At 37.5% G+C, this 19,015-nt stretch overlaps 1 protein-coding gene across 1 annotated transcript; it reads left to right on the forward strand.

Annotated features, from left to right (window-relative positions):
- Positions 1 to 2,227: 2,227 nt before the first annotated feature.
- Positions 2,228 to 18,964, forward strand: LOC134332714 (GRAM domain-containing protein 2B-like). The gene is made up of 14 exons (XM_063014468.1): positions 2,228 to 2,430; positions 7,812 to 7,934; positions 9,869 to 9,956; positions 10,812 to 10,881; positions 11,068 to 11,171; positions 11,281 to 11,376; positions 12,640 to 12,711; positions 12,807 to 12,887; positions 13,140 to 13,251; positions 14,290 to 14,394; positions 15,322 to 15,409; positions 15,550 to 15,651; positions 17,043 to 17,127; positions 18,586 to 18,964. Exons 1-14 carry the CDS (start codon positions 2,324 to 2,326, stop codon positions 18,622 to 18,624), a joined length of 1,272 nt encoding a protein of 423 aa, XP_062870538.1. The 5' UTR covers positions 2,228 to 2,323; the 3' UTR covers positions 18,625 to 18,964.
- The last annotated feature ends 51 nt before the right edge of the window (positions 18,965 to 19,015 follow it).

Here is a 19,015-nt window from a genome sequence, read left to right on the forward strand (position 1 = left end):
TGTTCAAGGCCCCACAATTATAAAGATTAATATGCTCTGTGACACTCTGAAAAAAACATGCGAATTCGCAGCTTCTACATAATCAGAAAGACCACGTATAATTAGCAGCTTTTTCAAAATCCCAACAAAACTCAACAAAGAAAGAATCCAGACCGCTCCACCTGATCATTAAACCCAGGACCTTTTTGGTGTTGCCACAGTTCTACCCACAATGCCAACGTGTTGCCTAGGTCCCTAAGCCATGGTTATGTGTACATACTGATCACGTGATATCAGCTAAATGAACCTCAGTTAGTTACATTTGTCCTGAAAAACTCAGGCTAGCAAAATTATCATTTATCAAGGACTCCACCGGCCCAGGTCACAGACTGTTTATCCCCCTCCCATTGGGCAAAAGATACAGGACAATCAAGACATGCACAAAAAGAGCTGTAGCTCCCCCGAAAAACACACAACACTTGCTTCTCCATCTTTGATCTTTTGCTTTCAAACATTGGGTGTTATATCAAATAAAACTGGTTGAGTTTTCTAATTATGAGTTTAAAAAAAAAACTCAGTTGGACAGCTGTGCAGCTTTCTGTGAAGCATGACAAAGGGAACAGGTCCAGACAGAACCCCAGTCGACTCAGTTAACAGGTTCATTAACAGAGATTCACACCTGAGGATGTGATGTTAATGCACTTAATGAAAAAGCATTTAAATAGCCTTTTTTTCTAAAGAACCCAGCATCTATTTATCAGTCATTTGTGAAGCCAGTCTTAGGACTGCTTTCAAATTAGTAAATTAATTATGATAATTTTTAAATTGGTAATTAAATGTAGTCTATGTGACTTACAAAGTGACACTAAAGCTTTGTAACCGACAACAATAACAAAGTAACGTTTATGTTAAATGTGTTTGAACCCATCATCTTTATTGGGAAAGGCAGTTAAAACACAGATTCATAAACATTTTAACACAGTCATTTGTAGTGACTGTATGGCCAGAGTTATGTTTAAAACTACTTAAGGATATTTCATACATGGATTTCCAAAGGTTGACATGACACAACATAGTAAACCAAACCAACCTAACCATGACTCAAAAGAAGGAGCATGTTCTCATTTTTGTAGGAGGACTACTGACTTTGGTGCTGCACCTCATGTCTTTTTTTTGTTATGCACTACACCTGAGTTTTTCATGATTTAAAATATTGTTAAACCTGCTCTTACATTTATTCATTTTTACCAGACATTGCATACCGACCACCCAAACGAAGAGTAGAAGATGCCAATCCATCACACTCATTTACACGTTTACTTACTTTCTCACATATTCTGAATGTTTTGAGAGGTGGGAAAAAAAAACGGAATAGCCAGAGGGCATCTGCACAGACATGATTAGACATGGAAAGTCAGGAAGATATGGGAAAAACATAGGAAAAACATTACAAACTCCTTCTAACTATCCAAACAGTGATCAAGGGTGAGGATCAAACCCAGGTCCCTGTTGAGGTCCATAGGACTCATGTTGCTACACCGCACCCATTCTACCACATGTGCCACCCTACATACAATGATACCAAACAATTGAATGTAGGAATATTTTGTAAACCCTTAAACTTATCAGTAATGCAAATCAAGGTTGTAATCACAATATATATGGGGGGAGGGGTGTTGGCATGTTCCTCTAAATATTCAGAAAAAAATGTAAAATGATAAATAAACATATCCTCACTAGCTTTGTGTAATGTTAGAATCTGCCAGTTGTTAATATGGAAGGAATGCTTTAGAATCCACCCTCCAATCCCAGCAGATTTACCCCCACCTCAAGGATGTGCAGAAACATGTCAAGACATATTTAGTCTATGCATGGATGTGCCAACTGCCTGTAATCTTTTGTTATTGTACTGTTCTTGAATATCACACATTGGGTTATGAATTACAATGGATGAGCTATTTGTTTTCAAACGTGATTGATCTTAATGGGTCTGTGCTTTGTATTAAATAAGCACACAGCAGAGCTCTGCATGTAGTGTTGACTATCACTGGACTAGTGCTTTAAATCCCATTGTATCGAATGTGATCACTCGGTTTCTTCGGATGTATTTCTCAGTGGAGAAGAAAGAGGGCGACATTTCTCCTTTTTCCCACACACCGGTTCCTTTTCCTAGCTAGGACCTCCTTCCCAAAATTAATAACACTCCTCCAGGGTGCTTGTGTGGAGCAGTGTGTGTGTGTGTGTTTGTATGTGTGTGAATGTGAGCGTGTATCAATGTATACGGCTCAAAGTAAAGCGCTGATCGCTGATCTGTGACTGTGTGTGTGAGTGTTTGTGAAGTAACATGGTGCTGATGATCGAGCAGACAGTCGGAGTTCAGACTCCGATATCATCGCCTGAAGGAGGAAAATCCGTCCGAACCGAGAGGAAAGATCAGCGATTACAAACCCAGTGAGTTCGGGTTCATTTTCTCATCTGCATCAGGCAGCTGCAGTAAAGGCCTTTAGCTCGCTAAGCTAACTTCATTCAAAAAGTTGTTTAAACTTAAAAAGACCGGTTTAACTTCGCATTGTGTGGGTTTTTTCGAACATGTTAAACACAAGAATTGTTTTAGAAAAGGAAAACAAACTAGAAATTACGTGTTATTGTCGAAAGCGCTGATTTATAGACGTTTGTTTTGTTAGTTTTGACTTCATTCAGTGGTCTGCTCGTGATATGAAAAAATGCTGCATTTCAGTGCTGTCGAAATTATGGTGAAATTGAGTTCTTGATTCGCACAACTCTGCATCCTTTATGTCTGCATCCAAATTTTCACTTCATTGTGAATAAGGTTACATTTCTTTTTCGTGTTACGTTTTAATTCTGCAATAATTATGTTTTAAAGGTTTGTTACATTTATTTATATTAAATAATCAGCAAAGAGAAAGATGACAAAATACTATCAGGAATTAATTATTACTATGTTTCCATTTTATAAAATCTTAGCTAAAATCTTAGTTAATTTATCAAATTCGTCTCCAGTACACTATTCAACATAAATAAATACAAAATAAGCTAAGCTTTGTAAATTCTGTTTCCCAAACCCCAATCTAGCCAAGACAAAGTGAGAGATGTTCTGTTCATTATTCTCAAATATTTTAATAACAGTACTTAATAACTTTTTTTTTTTCATATTTCCCTGCCACGTATAATATGCAGGATGACTCGTGTATAATATTCTTCCTAATGTATTATTTTAATACAATATAGACATCACCCGTGTCAGCGTGGGTTTCCTCCGGGAGCTCCGGTTTCCTCCCACAGTCCAAAAACATGCAAGTGAGATGAATTGGAGACACTAAATTGTCCAGAACTGTGTTTGATATAACCTTGTGAACTGATGAGTCTTGTAGTGTAATGAGTGAGTACCGTTCTTGTCATGAATGTAACCAAAGTGTCAAACATGACGTTAAAATCCTAATAAACAAACAAACAATATAGACTTTGTAAATTCTGTTTACCAAACCCCAATATAGCCGAGGCAAAGTGAGAGATGATGTGTTCGTTATCGTTATTCTAAAATATTTTAATCATAAAACCAAATAAATGATTATAATTTGATGATGACTTAAATACATATTGTTTCTAATATTATTCCTAATGTTTTATTTATAATACAATACAGGCATCAACTTGAATAACTTTTATAGTGACAGCAAAATTGGTCACATCAAAATATTTGATTTACTTGGCACAGAACTACATTTCCAATTGTAGTTCTTTATTCTCACACTGCGAGATGAAAAATCCCTTAAAATAACAAAGTGCTAAACTGAAAGTGAATACTTTTCACACCATTTTCATTCCAGACTACACAGGCTGCATTCTTGACGTCCTCTTTACACACCTAGTCAAACAGCTGATGGTTTGTTTAATACGTAAAAGCAGCATTTAAATTCAGTGTGATTTCAGAGTGGATTTACCTGGATCATGCGATTTACATCATAAAATTGTGACATCAGTTAAAATATATATATTTTTACCATGATGTGAATGCTTATTGTCTTGATGAAAAAATAATAATAATAAAAAAAAAAAAAAAAAAAACGTGACACCTGCAACACTCAAATAAGTTGGGACAAAGGCAAAATAAGAGTAACACTTTTCTGGACGGTTCCACAATTAGCAATTTAACTGGTAACAGGTGAGGTTATCAAGATTAAGTATTAATGAAGTGTCTACCTAGTCTCTGCAAGCAAGGATTGAGAGAGAATTGTCAGTCAGTTTAATGCTTTTCAGTTCAAGATTGCAAAAAATGTAGGTCTTTCACCATATACTGTTCATAATATCATGAAAAGATTCAGGGAGTCGGGGGAAACCGCTGCTGAATGTGTGTGATCAACAAGCCCTCAGCCAGTATTGTTTGAGAAACTGTCATCCTACTGTGATGGACATGGTCACATGGGCTCAGGAGTACTTCAGAAATCATTGTCACTTAACACAGTCATTTTGCACAGAAACGTGGGCAAGTTCCAGAGATCCACTGAAAGACAGCAGGTATACGAATCGGGGGAAAAAACAGATGTTGGATTCTATGTGCCAAAGATAAATGCAAAAAAAAAAAACATGCAAAACTAGCGTCTGTGCTGGCATGGAGGTGCATCAGCATGAAGGTGATCCTGGTACCAGGAGGTACCACTGATGTGGAGGTTTATATGGGCATTTTAGAGGCATCTTTTTTTCCAGGAACTTTATGTCTGCTTTATTAAGACAATGTCCTGGATTAACCTACCTTGCAGCCATACAAATAAAAATATATAATAGCCCAAATTCTAAAGACAGGATAAAATAAGCAGACAAAAACATAATACCTATCTCGTCATAAAATGACACAAGTGTTAAACACTATTCTATATGGGTTACAACAGCGTGACTATGTAGACATAGAGTGCATATGCTAGACTGGCCTGCCTGCAGTTGAGATCTGTCTCCTATTCAAAATGTATGGCACATCATGAAGAGGAGAATCAGACAACAGTGACCACAGACTGTTAAGGTGTTGTGTATAGCAAGAATGGGCAAAAATTCCACTTGTAGAACTGTGACAATTGCTCTTCAATTTTCAAATGATTCAAAAGTTAAATTGAAGTAAAAGGTGATATAAACAGTTGTAAACATGCCTCCGTCCCAGCTTTTTCAGTGTGTTGCAGGCATCAGTTTAACAACTAGAATTATATTTGTCTTTGAAAACATGTCTTTAAAAATAAATGGGGTTTGTACGTCTGTGACCGCCTCCCAATCCCAGTCAAACACTATATGCTGCTAAAGCTCGGTCGTACTTACCTCTTCATGTGTGCCATTCAGTTTCACTTGCAAATGTGCCTTCTTGGCGTACTTTGTTTAACCTCGACAAGTTTCCAGCTGCTTTTCTAAACAAATTCACCTGGGCTAACACTACAAATGGGAACTGCTTAGTTTAATTCAAGGCTAAAATAAAATGTTATATAACCTTTTTATATAAATGTTACATATGCAATCTGAAATATTTAACCTTTCAAAAACGTCTCTGTCCGATTTGAACTTAATATCAGGTTTATAGCTTGTTTAGCATCATAAAGCCATGTATTTTAAGTTTTTTGACAATTTACTTTTAAAAATTGCTTCATCCCACTAGGGTTGCAGGTAGGGTTGTTCTTTAACCACCTCAAACTGGCTTTTCCAATAATATAACTCTGCTAATTGCATTTCTGGAGTAAAAACCAACCAATTCCAGTCATTCAGCTCCGGTTTAAAAGCTGTAGAAAGTGCAGGACATACAAATTACCAAGTCGGTCAACAGTAATAAAACAGTGGTTCCAATATAATCAGCATACATTCTTATCTACACTGTAAACCTGGTGGTGCTTTGATGAAATCGTGCAGACAATAGAGAGGATTGCAAAAAAACTTCAAAGCTCAGCTGTCCAGCATCCACTTTACCAGCTGTCCCATCATGCTAGTTGTTTAGATGTTTTTGATTTTACATTAAAGGTACTGTAAAAAAATACATACGCTATCAGGGTTCTTCAACCCTGGGTGGGTCTCGGAGCAAAAAATGGGTTGCTGACTAAAGTAATAATAATTAAACTAATTTTAACAGGCACATAACCACAAAATGAACTTGTCCATGTTTCTTGTAAACCACAGTGGGACCAGTTTGCCAAGATTTTATTAATTAAGTAGATTTCACTTTGTGTTTCGTTTTCATACATTGTTGCTTTGTTGCTGTAACAGCCTTCACTCTTCTGGAATGAGCCTTTTAATCAAATTCAGAGTTCATCTGTGGCGAATTGTGTCTTTTCAGTCAAAAGAGCGATTGTGAATTCAGGAACTGATTAGATAAGAAGGCCAGGCGTTCAATCAGTTTTCCAATTTGAGGTAATCAATGCGCTTAAGGTCAGGGCTTTGAGCAGGACACTGGAGTCCTCAAAACTAAACACAATCTGTGTCTTTGTGGACCTCACTGTGTGCACGATCATGCTTGAACAGACACAAAGTTGAAAGCAAATATTTTATTTTGCATGCTTGAGTTTGCACGTTAGCAATGGGTGTGACTGAATCACCATAAATAAATAAATACAATTAGTGTTCAGATACTTTTACTGTATATAAATAGTATATATGCTTTATGAAGAATGGTGACTATATTAAAAAATGATGACAGTAATTTGATTGTATTAAAAAAATATTCTATCCTATTGCAAATGTACAAACTGTCATCAATTTCTAATAAACCAGTCAAACCACAACAATATAAATCGCTCACCACAGTAATATAACGAGTGGTTTCTCCATATTTAACACAAAATGCCACTACGGTCTCAGACATTCAACCCCCTGAATAGGATCCCTCATAAGAGCTCACTTTCCACACATACACACTGGACTGGCTAGCGGTTTGTTGACTGTTAGAAATATAGCCAGTCAGGAGAACTGTCCAAAAGTCCAAAAAGAAAAGATAATTTTCTTGCACAAACAATAAAGGTTAAAATTAAAGGAACACGGGTCATACTACCTGGACGTGGCAAAAACGAAAGCTATTACTGGCTGCCACCAGATTCCTTAGGAGGCATGTGGTCAAAACCCCTTGAGTGACTGCAAAGGACCTGCAGAAAGAGGTTTCTGTCATCACAGCAAGGTGCAAAATAAACCCTGAAGGTCTCCATGCTCTAACTCCAAGACGTACACCTCTACTGACTCAAAAACACAAGACAAGTTGGGTCCAGTATGCTCAAAACCATATAAATAAAACACAGAAGTTTTGGGATTCTGTTCTGTGAAGTGTTGGAAAAAGTATGTAGAATGGTGGTGGCTCGATGATGTTTTGGGGCTGCTTTGCTTTCTCCGTCACTGGAAACCTGCAGCATATGGAGGGCGAGATACTGTAGATTCAACCAAGTATCAGGAAATCCTAGGTGAAAACGTCATGCCTTCTGTGAGAAAGCTGAAGCTTGGGCAACATTGGACCTTGCAACAGGACAATAATCCCAAGCATACCTCAAGTACACCAAGTCTTGGTCTCCACAGTCACATGATTTGAATTCGATTGAAAATCTTTGGCTGGATTTAAAGAAGGCGTTTGAGGTACACAAACCCAAGAATGTTAGTGAACTGGAGGCTATTGGTCATTAGGAATGGGCTGTGATTGGTCAGGAACGCTGACAGAAGTTGGTGTTTAGCTTTGTGTTGTTTGATATTGCAACTGTATTTTTGAAATAATATTACTTGGCTTTGTTTTATTTAATTAGTACTAGTTGGGTAGATTCTAGATGTATGTTATGATAATAATTTTCTCGATTGTTGCACATTCACAGCTTGGAGACCGAAAATGTGGAGGAGAAGCAGAAGAAAGGAGGAAAGTCGGGGAACGATTCTCAGCTGCCTATCGAAATGGAGTCATATCTGTCAGAGAGTAGAATAAAATCCCCCGTCACGAGGTGAGACCTGGTCATGCTTTTCCATACACACTCAGGATGTGGTTATGATAATAATCATAACCGTCTTTGAGTATCTTGAAAAGCGCTATATAAATAAAATGTATTATTATTATTATTATTATAACCTAGAAGTAGTGGGAGTGGTATTTTAGCCCTTTAGTAGTTTTCATAAATACTAATAATATCACTCTGAAGAGAAATGAACCAAGATAGACCACATCCACTGGCAAAAATGACATATAAAATCAGCTTTTTCCAAGTATATGTGTAAAATTGATTATATAAAATAAATCAAATGATTTAAACCCTCACTGCAATGTAGGTTTATTAGTGAAATGTTCAAACTTTCAGCTGTTTGCAGTAAACCAATCAAACAAGAACAATTGAAATAGCTTGACAACTAATATACATTTATATGTGACTACTGCAGTCTCAGAGTTATTCATGACAAGCGTCTGTAGTATCTATAGTAATAGAGCTTCTGAAATTCATACACCAACTGGCAGCGTTTCTGACCAATCTTATTCCATTCCTCATGAGCAATGAACTCCAGTTTGCTCATATTTTTGGATTTGCATGCTGCAACCACCTTCTTCAAATCCAACCAAAGATTTTCAATAAGGTTCCAGAATCCAGAATCTTCCAGGACTTCTTCTAAACCCTATCCTTGGTGGACTTTGAGGTATGCTTGGGATCGTTGTCCTGTTGGAAGGTCCAGTGTCGCCCAAGCTTCAGCTCCTTCCCAAAAGGCATGACGTTTTTTTTCTAGGATTTCTAGGATCTCCATATTCTGTAGTGCATATGTTTCCAGTGTCCAGAGGAAGCAAAGCAGCCCCAAAACATTACCGTTACCCCATGGCTGTGCCCCATCCACAAGTAGAGGTCCCGAAATTCATGACTTGATCTGTCTGGTGTAGAGGAATTCCAGCAGCCTGCACAGATCCTTGACTTCAACCACCATGAACCCCATTGTGATGCATATCAAGAGCAACTGGTTGCGATTGGTCCATCTCTTCTCTTTGGAGAAAAAAGTGGACTTCAAATTAAGTACTGAGTACAAAGTACTGACTGATCTCATCAATATGATTGCTTATTTCTAATCTGATAGGTGAAGTGCTCTTTTCCAGGATGACACTGACCCTATCCACAATGCACAAGTTGTTATTGAATGGAAAGCACAACCATGAGAAAAGCAAAGTATGTTTTTAAAAAACCTGGATTACATAAAATCTATATAAAAAAAACCCTGGAATACCAGAGGTACATTTCCAGTACTACATTACCCTCAGTTCCAGTTCAAAACCAAAGATGCAAATGTCTAGGTTGGCAGACTATAATTGGTTCAAGTGGAAATTCGAGTTGTTATTTGATCGCTTTCGCACTACCGGAGTGACTGCAGCTGCCCTAAACGCATGACCAACCGGGATTGCTACCTGTACGTGCCAGTGCAGTGTTTACAGACCATGTGACTATGTAAACACACTTATGCAACGTGCACCAGAGAGTGGAGCATGGAGTTTACTTTCTAAACCTTGTGTTGACGTTTTATTTCTTTCCTGAGGGTAAAAAACAGTCTGTCCCTGTAACAAGGTTTTTTCACATTAGTTCAAGAAAAGTCAGTGTTACAAATTGGCAATAGGAAATAATAGCTAATAAAATGTATTTAAGTTTAATTTGTCCATGCCTTTTAGTGGTTTTGATTTAATGGGTCAGTTAATGTGTGCTTTGTTATTTTATTTTTATTTTTTTTTTTAAATAGATGCTTTACTATAGTGAAATAATTTTTTGAATAAGCTTTGCACAAAATGCTGAATTGTTTATGTGGGAATTTGTGACAACCCAGTCAAAGAGCATTTGTTAGGTCTTAATTGAAATGTAAAGAATCTCAAGGAGAAAAATGTGCTCATCAAAAGCTTGATTTCTGTTGTTTATAGATCTAAACCTCCTGACCAACTCTCACCTTTACAAAGTCCGACGGACAGCGAGTCAAAGATCGAGAGGAAGAAATCACAATACAGCCAGGTATAAAGTAAAATAGGGTATGAAAAAGAAAAAAAAATAACATTTAACGCTGAAGGTGGAGTGTGTTGGTTGTATGTTTATTGTCAAATAATAATAACAACAACAGTAGCGAATTATAATTATTATATTATTATATTATATTATTATATTATATTATTATATCATTAATGTATTATTATACTTGTATTATTATTATTAAGTATAATAATAATAATGTATAATTTTATTATTATTATACAAGGTATACATAATCATGTAAATTCACCATATAATGGGAGTTATTCTATGTTTATTTTAAAAAATTATTTCTGGTTGTATGTTTATTTAATAAATATAATTGATTACTAATAATAATAATTATTATTTTTATTATTTTACATGACTTATTTTGTTTAATATTATTTTATTATAAATACAAATAAATAAGCTTTATGTAATTACACTATATTATGTGAGCTATTATTCTTTGCTGTTTTTTATTTTAAAATATTTTTGGTTGTATGTTCCTTATATTATAATAATAATAATAATAATAATAATAAAATAATACGAAGTATTATAGTTATTATAAATTTTTTTTGTTATAGTTATACATGACTAAGCATTATGTAGTTTTACCATATTATGTGAGCTATTCTATTCTTTGCTGTTTTTTTATTGAATTTTTTTTTTTGTTGTATGCTTATTTAATAATAATAATAGGTAGTATTTTTATATAGTTATTATTATTATAATACATGACTAAGCATTATGTAATTTCACCGTATTATGTGAGCTGTTCTATTATTCTATTATTTAATGTGTAGATATTGAGCATGTAAATCATCTCATTGTTTGATTTTTTTTCTTTTTTAGTTCTCCAAAGGGAACGCACAGTATCATAAGCTTTTCAAAGAAATAAGCCAAGATGAAATCCTTCAACAAAGTATGTTAACATTCTCGTATTTACCTGAATAATGAAGTTTAACCCAATTACTCAGATTTTTTTAAACAATCTGTAAATCTACACTATTGTGTGAAGGATTATTGCACTTGAATGATCTCACAGTAGCGTGAGGGCTTTCTCTACTTTGTTCTGTCTTATCTAACGATCGCTCCTTTTGTTCTTCAGGTTACACTTGCGCCCTACAGAAGGACATTCTTTATCAGGGGAGGCTTTTTGTCTCTGATAACTGGATTTGTTTCCATTCCAAAGTGTTTGGCAGAGATACCAAGGTACTACCAATGTTTTTTTAATCTCTATCTTATGCAGAAGTGTAAATTCCAGATTAATCTGAAATTAAAGAAAACTTATTTAACACATGAATAATCTTTCCCATTACAGATCGTCATCCCTGTTTTGTCTGTTACATTTATAAAGAAGACAAAAACTGCCCTATTGGTGCCAAATGCGCTCGTTATCACAACTGCAACTGAGAGGGTGAGTGTCCCTTATGTGTGCCACCCAGTTACCTCCTGTAAACCTCTGAGTTTACGTAAGTGTGTTTACGTGAACATAATTTAGCAGGTGCTTTCATCCAGTGTGACTTACAGTTCCAATCTGAAATATCAACACTGGATTTTTTATGCAAATGAATAATGTAGTATTTTACAGTAATAGGATATTTTGTTAAGTTATTCAACCCCTAAATAGTATTGCTGGTTTTAAAATCTACTGATAGTCTGGTTAACCTAAAGTTGGGTTACAACATGATTAAACCCGTGGGAGATCATTTTATTACACCAACAGGGCAAAGTCCAAAAGATTTCCAAAACCTTACACATTTATAGAGACACTTTTTTTCTTCTGCACGGTTTCCAAACAGGCACAGATTTAGAAGTGTAAAAAATTTTTGATTTAAAGAAAGAGACTCATATCTGGGCTAAAATCTAGTTGTGGGTATAGGGTTCTCTTAATTATTATTAAATTACTGTTAAAATACCACCAATGGACACCAAACCCCTCATAAACAACTACTTCAGAAATAAATGGCAACTTCAATGGAACACACAAATAAACAAACCATACATGATACACCCCAACGTCAGGAACAAACCAAAAATACACTGTGGAAAACTCATAGATCAAGTAACCCTACACTAGATGTAAAATAGGCCATTCCAGACTGGCACACCTCCATGTAATATGAAGGAAAGACCCCACACTATGTGAAGATTGTCAGACACCCATCACTATAAAACATAAACTGGCCGAATGCCCTACATTTTTATATTCATACCTATAAGTATATATCGGTTATAATGTATATTATTATTATCTACATATATTATTATTGTCTGCACTGTTATACTCATTCATACCTATATCTGATATGTTTTATATTTAGTATTTATCCCTATATATGCCTACATACAGTATATACATGTATATTATTGGTCCTATTGTATATACTTGTACCCATAACCAAAACATTGTATATATTTATACCTCCTATTATTATTATTGTACCAGATGCACAATTTGCACATACTTTTTTGCATACAGTGTATTGTATCTATGCCGGTTGTACATTCACTACACCTTACTTACTTTATTTGTATTTGTTTTAGTTTCTTTTCTTTTCCTTGTTCAAATACTGGAGGCCAATAATTTCCCTCTGGATAAATAAAGTATTTATCCATCTATTATTTATTTATCTGTGACTATAATTATATTTTTTCTCTTCCTTGCTTGTTTGTACAGCATGTATTTGTGTCATTCCTGTCCCGGGACACCACATACAAGTTTCTACTTTCAGTCTGTGCTCATTTACATGTAAGTATAAGGTATTTCTTTATTTATGTTATAGTGTTTCTCTTTTATATGTGCTTGTGACATGATTATTAGTTTGTATTTTTTCCCTGTTACAGAGAGAGAATGCAGGCAGCACACCTATCACATCATCAGCAGAGAACAGCTTTCGAGGGGACTGCCCTTCATCGCTTCCTCTGGTTAGTGCTGATTTGCCTGTGCCGTGCATACACTGCCTCATTTCCGTCCCTCTAGTACATTTTCCATGTGAATTCAAGAACAAAGCCACACGGTACAATAACAGCGCATGTGCAGGTTCTGATGATGTCAGTGTTTGTATGCTTTCTACCACGTAAAAGACTAGCTCATTGTCTGTTTGACCCGTGATGACATTGAACATGTATAAGCAGGTGTGTGTGTGTGTGTGTGTGTATGTATGTGTGTGTGTGTAGGACTTTTCAGCTGATTTCTCAGATCTGGACAGGGTTGTGCGTCAGAGAAGGCAGGACATGCTGGAAAGCAGCAGCTCAGGCTCCCAAACTCCAGACTATGAAAAGATGACCGGTGTGTATCCTCATGTCCTTTGATGAATGAATGAATGCCTTTATTTGTCCTATATACATATACACGAGTTCAGTACAATGTAATTCTTTTTCTGCATATCCCTTGTTTTGGAAGCTGGGGTCAGAGCACAGGGTCAGCCATTGTACACCACCCCTGGAGCAGACTAGGTTAAGGACCTTGGGCAAGAGCCCAACAGTGGCTGAATAGCAGAGCCTGGAGTAGAACTGACAATCTTCAGATTGATAGCCCAAAGCTCTACCCACTAGGCTACCACTGTCTAACTTTAAAAGCACATCTGTGTAGAACATAAACAGTGGTACCCTGAAACTCGATGCCACTTAGTTCTGTGACATCGAGATAAAGACATCGAGTTTTAAGGTAATTTTTCCAAAAAGGATTGTATGGGAAACCTGTTAATGTGTTCCATGGTCCAGTGGAACTGCATATATTTTAGGCTGATGTAAATAATTCATTAAAATCAATTATGATAAAATACTTCCTATCGGTGGGTAGCACTGTCACCTCACATCGAGAAGGTCCTGGGTTTGATTCCTAGATGGATCTCTGCTTAATGCTCAATTCCTTCAGGTCGCCACATTGCTTCAATCCTAATTTGCACAAAGATAAACTTTGTTCAACTTTTGTGTCGCCCCTCCCGTTGCCAAAAACTGAGGGTATGAACATACTTTAAGAGCTGTCTTTTGTTGGCAAGCTTTGGTTTTGGCTTTTTTATTTGTTAACAGGCTGCTGATTTATGCTGTGTGTTCATTTTAACTCTTGTGGTATTTGAATAAGGTTCAAATAGTGGATTATCCTTATCAAGCAAATATCAATTTAATATTTATACAATAAAAGTACAAACATTTGGACCTTTTCCCCCTGCGCAAGTACTAAAACTGTGTTTGTTACTGGACTGGTAGTCAATGGAATAAAGGTCCCAATACCCTTAGGAGCCTATTTTGAAAGCAGCGTCCCTAATCACTATTACATAAAGTACATCAATGTTATGTAACCATTTTTTCCTCATGTTCTTCTCAGAGTTCCCTCCGCTCACAGAGAACTTCATGGATGCGATGAAGAGCGGAGAGATGGCCGTCCACGCCGATATTCACATGCAGACCGCCGGCACAAAACATCACAACGGTATGAGAGAAAATTACATTCCAAACAAGCTCTTTATATGTCGTTGTGTTACCTGCAAATTCCCAGTAGGCTTATAGCTGCAGGCTATTTTCCAGCCAAGCAGAAGTCAGAGTGTGTTACCAAAACATCTTAGCTCTGTTTTTTAACCGTGACAGTTACAGTTTGGATCTCATGGAAGACAGAAACTATACCATATTGCACCCCTGATTACGGTATTTGGGTGTTTTATTTTAACCACATGTTGCGAACGTGTGTTAAAATGAGTTAAACTAAATTAAATGCTTGCAACATTTAATTGGGGGGGGGTTCAGTCAAATCTCATCCGATGTCAGAAACTAAGCAGGGTTGGGCTCAGTCAGTACCTAGATGGGAGACGCCTTGAAAATATTGAGTGCTGTAATTTCTTGGGACAGTGGTAGCTTAGCATTTAAAGTTCTGGACTAGTAATCAGAAGGTTGCTGGTTCAAGCCACAGTACCACTGGTGGGCCCCTGAGCAGGGCCCTTAAACCTAAATTATATTCAGTCATAACTGTAAGTCGCTTTGGATAAAAGTGTCTACTAAATGCCGCACATGTAAATGATTAAGTTCTTAAGGATTTATTAATTTAGGATAAGGGTAGCACTGTTGCCTCACAGCAGGAACGGCCTGGGTTTGATTTCCCCCAAAGGATGTTTAGAGTCCTTTCTGTCTGAAGTTTGCCTGTTCTCCCTGTGTCCTGGTTTCCTCCCACAAGTCCAAAAACATGCAGTCAGGTTAATTGGAGGTACTGTAATGGACTGGCGACATGTCCAGGGTGTTAACTGCCTTTCACCCAATGAATTGAACCCACCATGACCCTGATGAGAATAGCATAACCTGTTCAGAAGACTGGACATGGCAATCCTGTAGCAAACAACTTCTCACTGTCGTATGTTTTCCTCTTTAGGTTCGGCTAAAGCAGTATCAGATGCCAGTCAGCAGGAGCGATCGCTCCATCCGTCTCTCAACACTCTTCTCCTCATCTATCTGTTCTTGTAAGTAACTGCTGTGACATTTTGCATAATTGAATCTGACCGACTTGCTCATCTGCTCCTACTAGTCATGACAAGTTCTGCGTTATTGTAGTATAGCTACAAGTTTTCACTCTTGGTTTCACTCCCTTGTGTCTCGGCAGGGTGTGTGTCCTCGTCTTGTCCTCGTGCTACATGGCTTTTAAGATCCTGGCCCTCGAGCAGCGCCTGAACTCTTTCGGCTCCATGGGAGAAAATTCGCTCGAGTAAGTTTCGGACGGGTTCGACTTAAAATAGGGGGACAATGACCGGAAAAAAGCACAGCATGTTGCTTTTAAACGTTGCTGATTCTGTGTTTTTGCTTGGTCTGATCTTTATCTGCTAGGTTTTGTTTTATGTAGCACTGTTTAAGACTGAGAGGAGGACAGATTTCCTTCTATTGTTCAATTTATCGTCAAAATACGTATTTAAACTGTCAGATTTTCCCTATTCAGATGGGTACAGTTGTGAACTGTGATGAGTGGAAAAGTGCCACATTTCAAGGCAGTCATTAAATTACACTCATAAATTGAATGATAGAATAAATGGAAGCTACAAGCACAGCTTACCTTAATAAACCTAGAACATCCAGCGACGGTCTTAAAGACGAAAATACTCATCCGTGTTTTGACAAACCCCCCACCCCCCTTGCGTCCACAGAATTGGTTGGGAGTTTTCCCAAACTCAGTTACTCGAGTTGTATTTTTAGCTGCTTTAGACTTCGACATCTTGGACATTTTGGACACTAATCGATTGCTGACTGAATTGCCATAGGATTTTTAGTGTAACAGACTTTTCTGTGCTGTAGTGTGCTGACAATGTTTGATGTATGTGTTTACATACATTGCATTGAGTGCATTTTGTCCCTTTGTGGATTTCATAATCAAAGGAAAAGTGTGCTTCTCTACACACGTGATCATCTCTGTGTAGTCTGTGCTGCGCCTTAAAAGAACAAGCCAGTAAAGTATTATGCTTCAGTTTATTTCTTGCTTATTAAACTCAGCAAACTCTAAAGACACTCGGTTACACTAGGACCGCCTCATAGTGCAAAAGGCTCATTTCACGGTCCATGACGTGATTTTCACGACTGTGAATTAGGTAGAGCTTTAGTAACGAGATCATGTTTGGGGAATGCTGTTGCAAAGCAAGCTTTCAGCTACACCTAAATCAGGAACGGCCAAGCCCAAACACGTTCTAAATCCCTCAGCTCTTCCACATTGTTTGGCTCACAAAGAGTTTTAATCTGTAACACAAAGACAACAACGTCGATAGTAACTAAATTTAGTAACCTATCTAATCTAAAACTTGAAATATTGGAGGTGTTCATTTGTTTATTAGGATTTTAAAGTCATTTTTCTTAACACCATAATAGACAATTTTCCAAATCTCTAATTGACCTCACTTACATGTATTTGGACTGTGGGAGGAAACCGGAGCTCCTGTAGGAAACCCATACAGACACAGGGAGAACATGCAAACTCCACACAGAAAGGACCCAAACCGCTTAACCTGGGAACCGAACCCAGTCTTCATTCCCACCCGCTCTTAGACCTATAATGTTTAACAACCTTCTCTAGACTTAATAGATCTGGCTAATAGCATTGCTTTCTCTTCTCAGAAATGCAATTTTTCATCGATCCCAAGCAGCAGCCAATGCCGAGATCTACGGAGAGCTGTCCTCAAACCTGTTCAAATTAGAAAAAGTAAGTGCACTGTTCAGATGATGGCTCGAGAGTAGGAAATAATTCACAAACCAAGATGAACCAGTTTTCCTTTTGTTTTCTGTAATTCTGCTGTAACAGGAAGGTATTATGTCACAATGTAGTTGTCATTCTTTTTTTTAAATGGTATAGTGTAGGAGAGGAAATGTTTTTTTTGGGGGTTTTTTTTCCTTGCTTTATTTACTGTCGAATACATACCGGCAGCTAGATAATGCTCTGTAAGCAGTTTACTTCTTAGGAGTCAGCTTACTTAGCTTCTGCACATTTGTGTTACGAATTACAAACGAGTTCTAGAGTTCCTAGTAAATAATTCACAAACTGATCTCTTGCTTGAATGACTGTAAGATGAACCAGCTTTTCCTTCTGTGTTCTGTAATTCGGCTGTAAAAGGGAGGTACGAGGTACATCATAAAATTACAGACACTTTTTTTTTTTTTTTTTTTTACCCCTTTTTCTCCCCTTTTAGCGCATCCAATTGTTCAATTAGCATCGTGCTTCCTCTCTGTCTATGCCGAACCCTGCCCTGACGGAGGTGATTGAAGCTAACCCGTATCCCCTCCGAAACACGAGCAGCAGCCAGATGCATCTTTGCCACCCACACATTGACGAGTTTGGCGCCACCTAGCGTTGCATGCGGAGAGACACACCCTAAGGGCACCCTCTCCCATCTCTGTGTAAGCGCCTCCAATCAGCCGGCAGAGAACGCAATCGCATTCTGACAGAGAGAGACCCACATCCGGTTCTTTGTCCCACCCCCCACATGAGCAACCGGCCAATCGTTGCTCATATAGCCACTCGGCTTCGAACCGGTAAAGCAAGGCTGGATTCGATACCACGCTTCTCAGAATCCAGCCCTGGTTGCAGCGCGTTTCTTTTTACCGCTGCGCCACCTGAGCGGCCAGACACACACTTTTGATGTGCAAAAACAAACACACATGGCAACCCAACTACCAAAACATCCAGTCAAGATAGCACTTAAAAATGGGAAATAAACTTGCTTATATTAAATTGTTATACCGTATTGGCACAGCAGTGCAAGTCAAAGTCTCAGTGGCACCATTGATCTGGTCTAGAGCTCAACAGACAGTTGGTGGCACCTGAGGGAGTAAGGGGGCTACATGGGGAGGCCACACTGATGCACAAACGCTAGCATGATAGTTTATATGTGCAAGAATCTCTGTAAGAATCCGACACGGTGGTGGTGCAAGGAGCAGGGGTTGCTAGAGTGCAAAGGGGAAATTGGCTATCACCAAACTGGGCCACAAAAAAAAACGTTTAATGTGGTTTTATCATGTATTGACTTTTTTTTGGCATAATAGAGTTTTTAAAGCGTTCAAAAACGTAATTTCAGAATAAAGTTTAATTTGATAATGTAAATAAATTAATTCAATAGTGGTTGCACAGTGGTTTCTAAGCATCTTCTGCACCGCTTCTTTACAGATTCAGAAAAACCTCCGAAAGTTGCTGGAAGGGAGATGACGGAAGCTACGCCTTCGTTAAAGTAGCATCCATCCAGAACAAGCGGATTCTTAACTGTGCAATAGCAACACGCTCTTTCTCTCTACTCAGGGCCGTACAACGTTTTTACCTGAATCAAAGGCATTTCATCTGAGGGAGAAAGAGAACAAGCTTTATGTTTTAGTACTGTAGAAGAATTAATAAGCTTCAGGCTAGTGAGAGAATGTTTAAATGAGTCCCAAGGACTCGGCTTCTTGTACGTTTCTAACATTTCAGGGAAAGAAAAGAAATGAGTAAATTCTGCTCTGAAAAAAAATAATTGTTATATCTTAGAATTGTCAATAAAATATTTATAGTGTGATCAAGTGTGTGGAGTGTTTTGTGAGAGTAATTAAACAGGTAAGTTGTTTAA

The sequence above is a fragment of the Trichomycterus rosablanca genome, chromosome 18, assembly GCF_030014385.1.
Source record: "Trichomycterus rosablanca isolate fTriRos1 chromosome 18, fTriRos1.hap1, whole genome shotgun sequence".
In the NCBI taxonomy this organism is placed as follows: Eukaryota; Metazoa; Chordata; class Actinopteri; order Siluriformes; family Trichomycteridae; genus Trichomycterus; species Trichomycterus rosablanca.

Excerpts from the sequence above, each read along its gene's own strand:
- LOC134332714 (XM_063014468.1), top strand. The coding sequence starts at position 2,324 with ATGGTGCTGATGATCGAGCAGACAGTCGGAGTTCAGACTCCGATATCA. Across the intron at positions 12,712-12,806 it reads CAGTCTGTGCTCATTTACAT|AGAGAGAATGCAGGCAGCAC; the intron begins GTAAGTATAAGG and ends TCCCTGTTACAG. Across the intron at positions 13,252-14,289 it reads AGACTATGAAAAGATGACCG|AGTTCCCTCCGCTCACAGAG; the intron begins GTGTGTATCCTC and ends TGTTCTTCTCAG.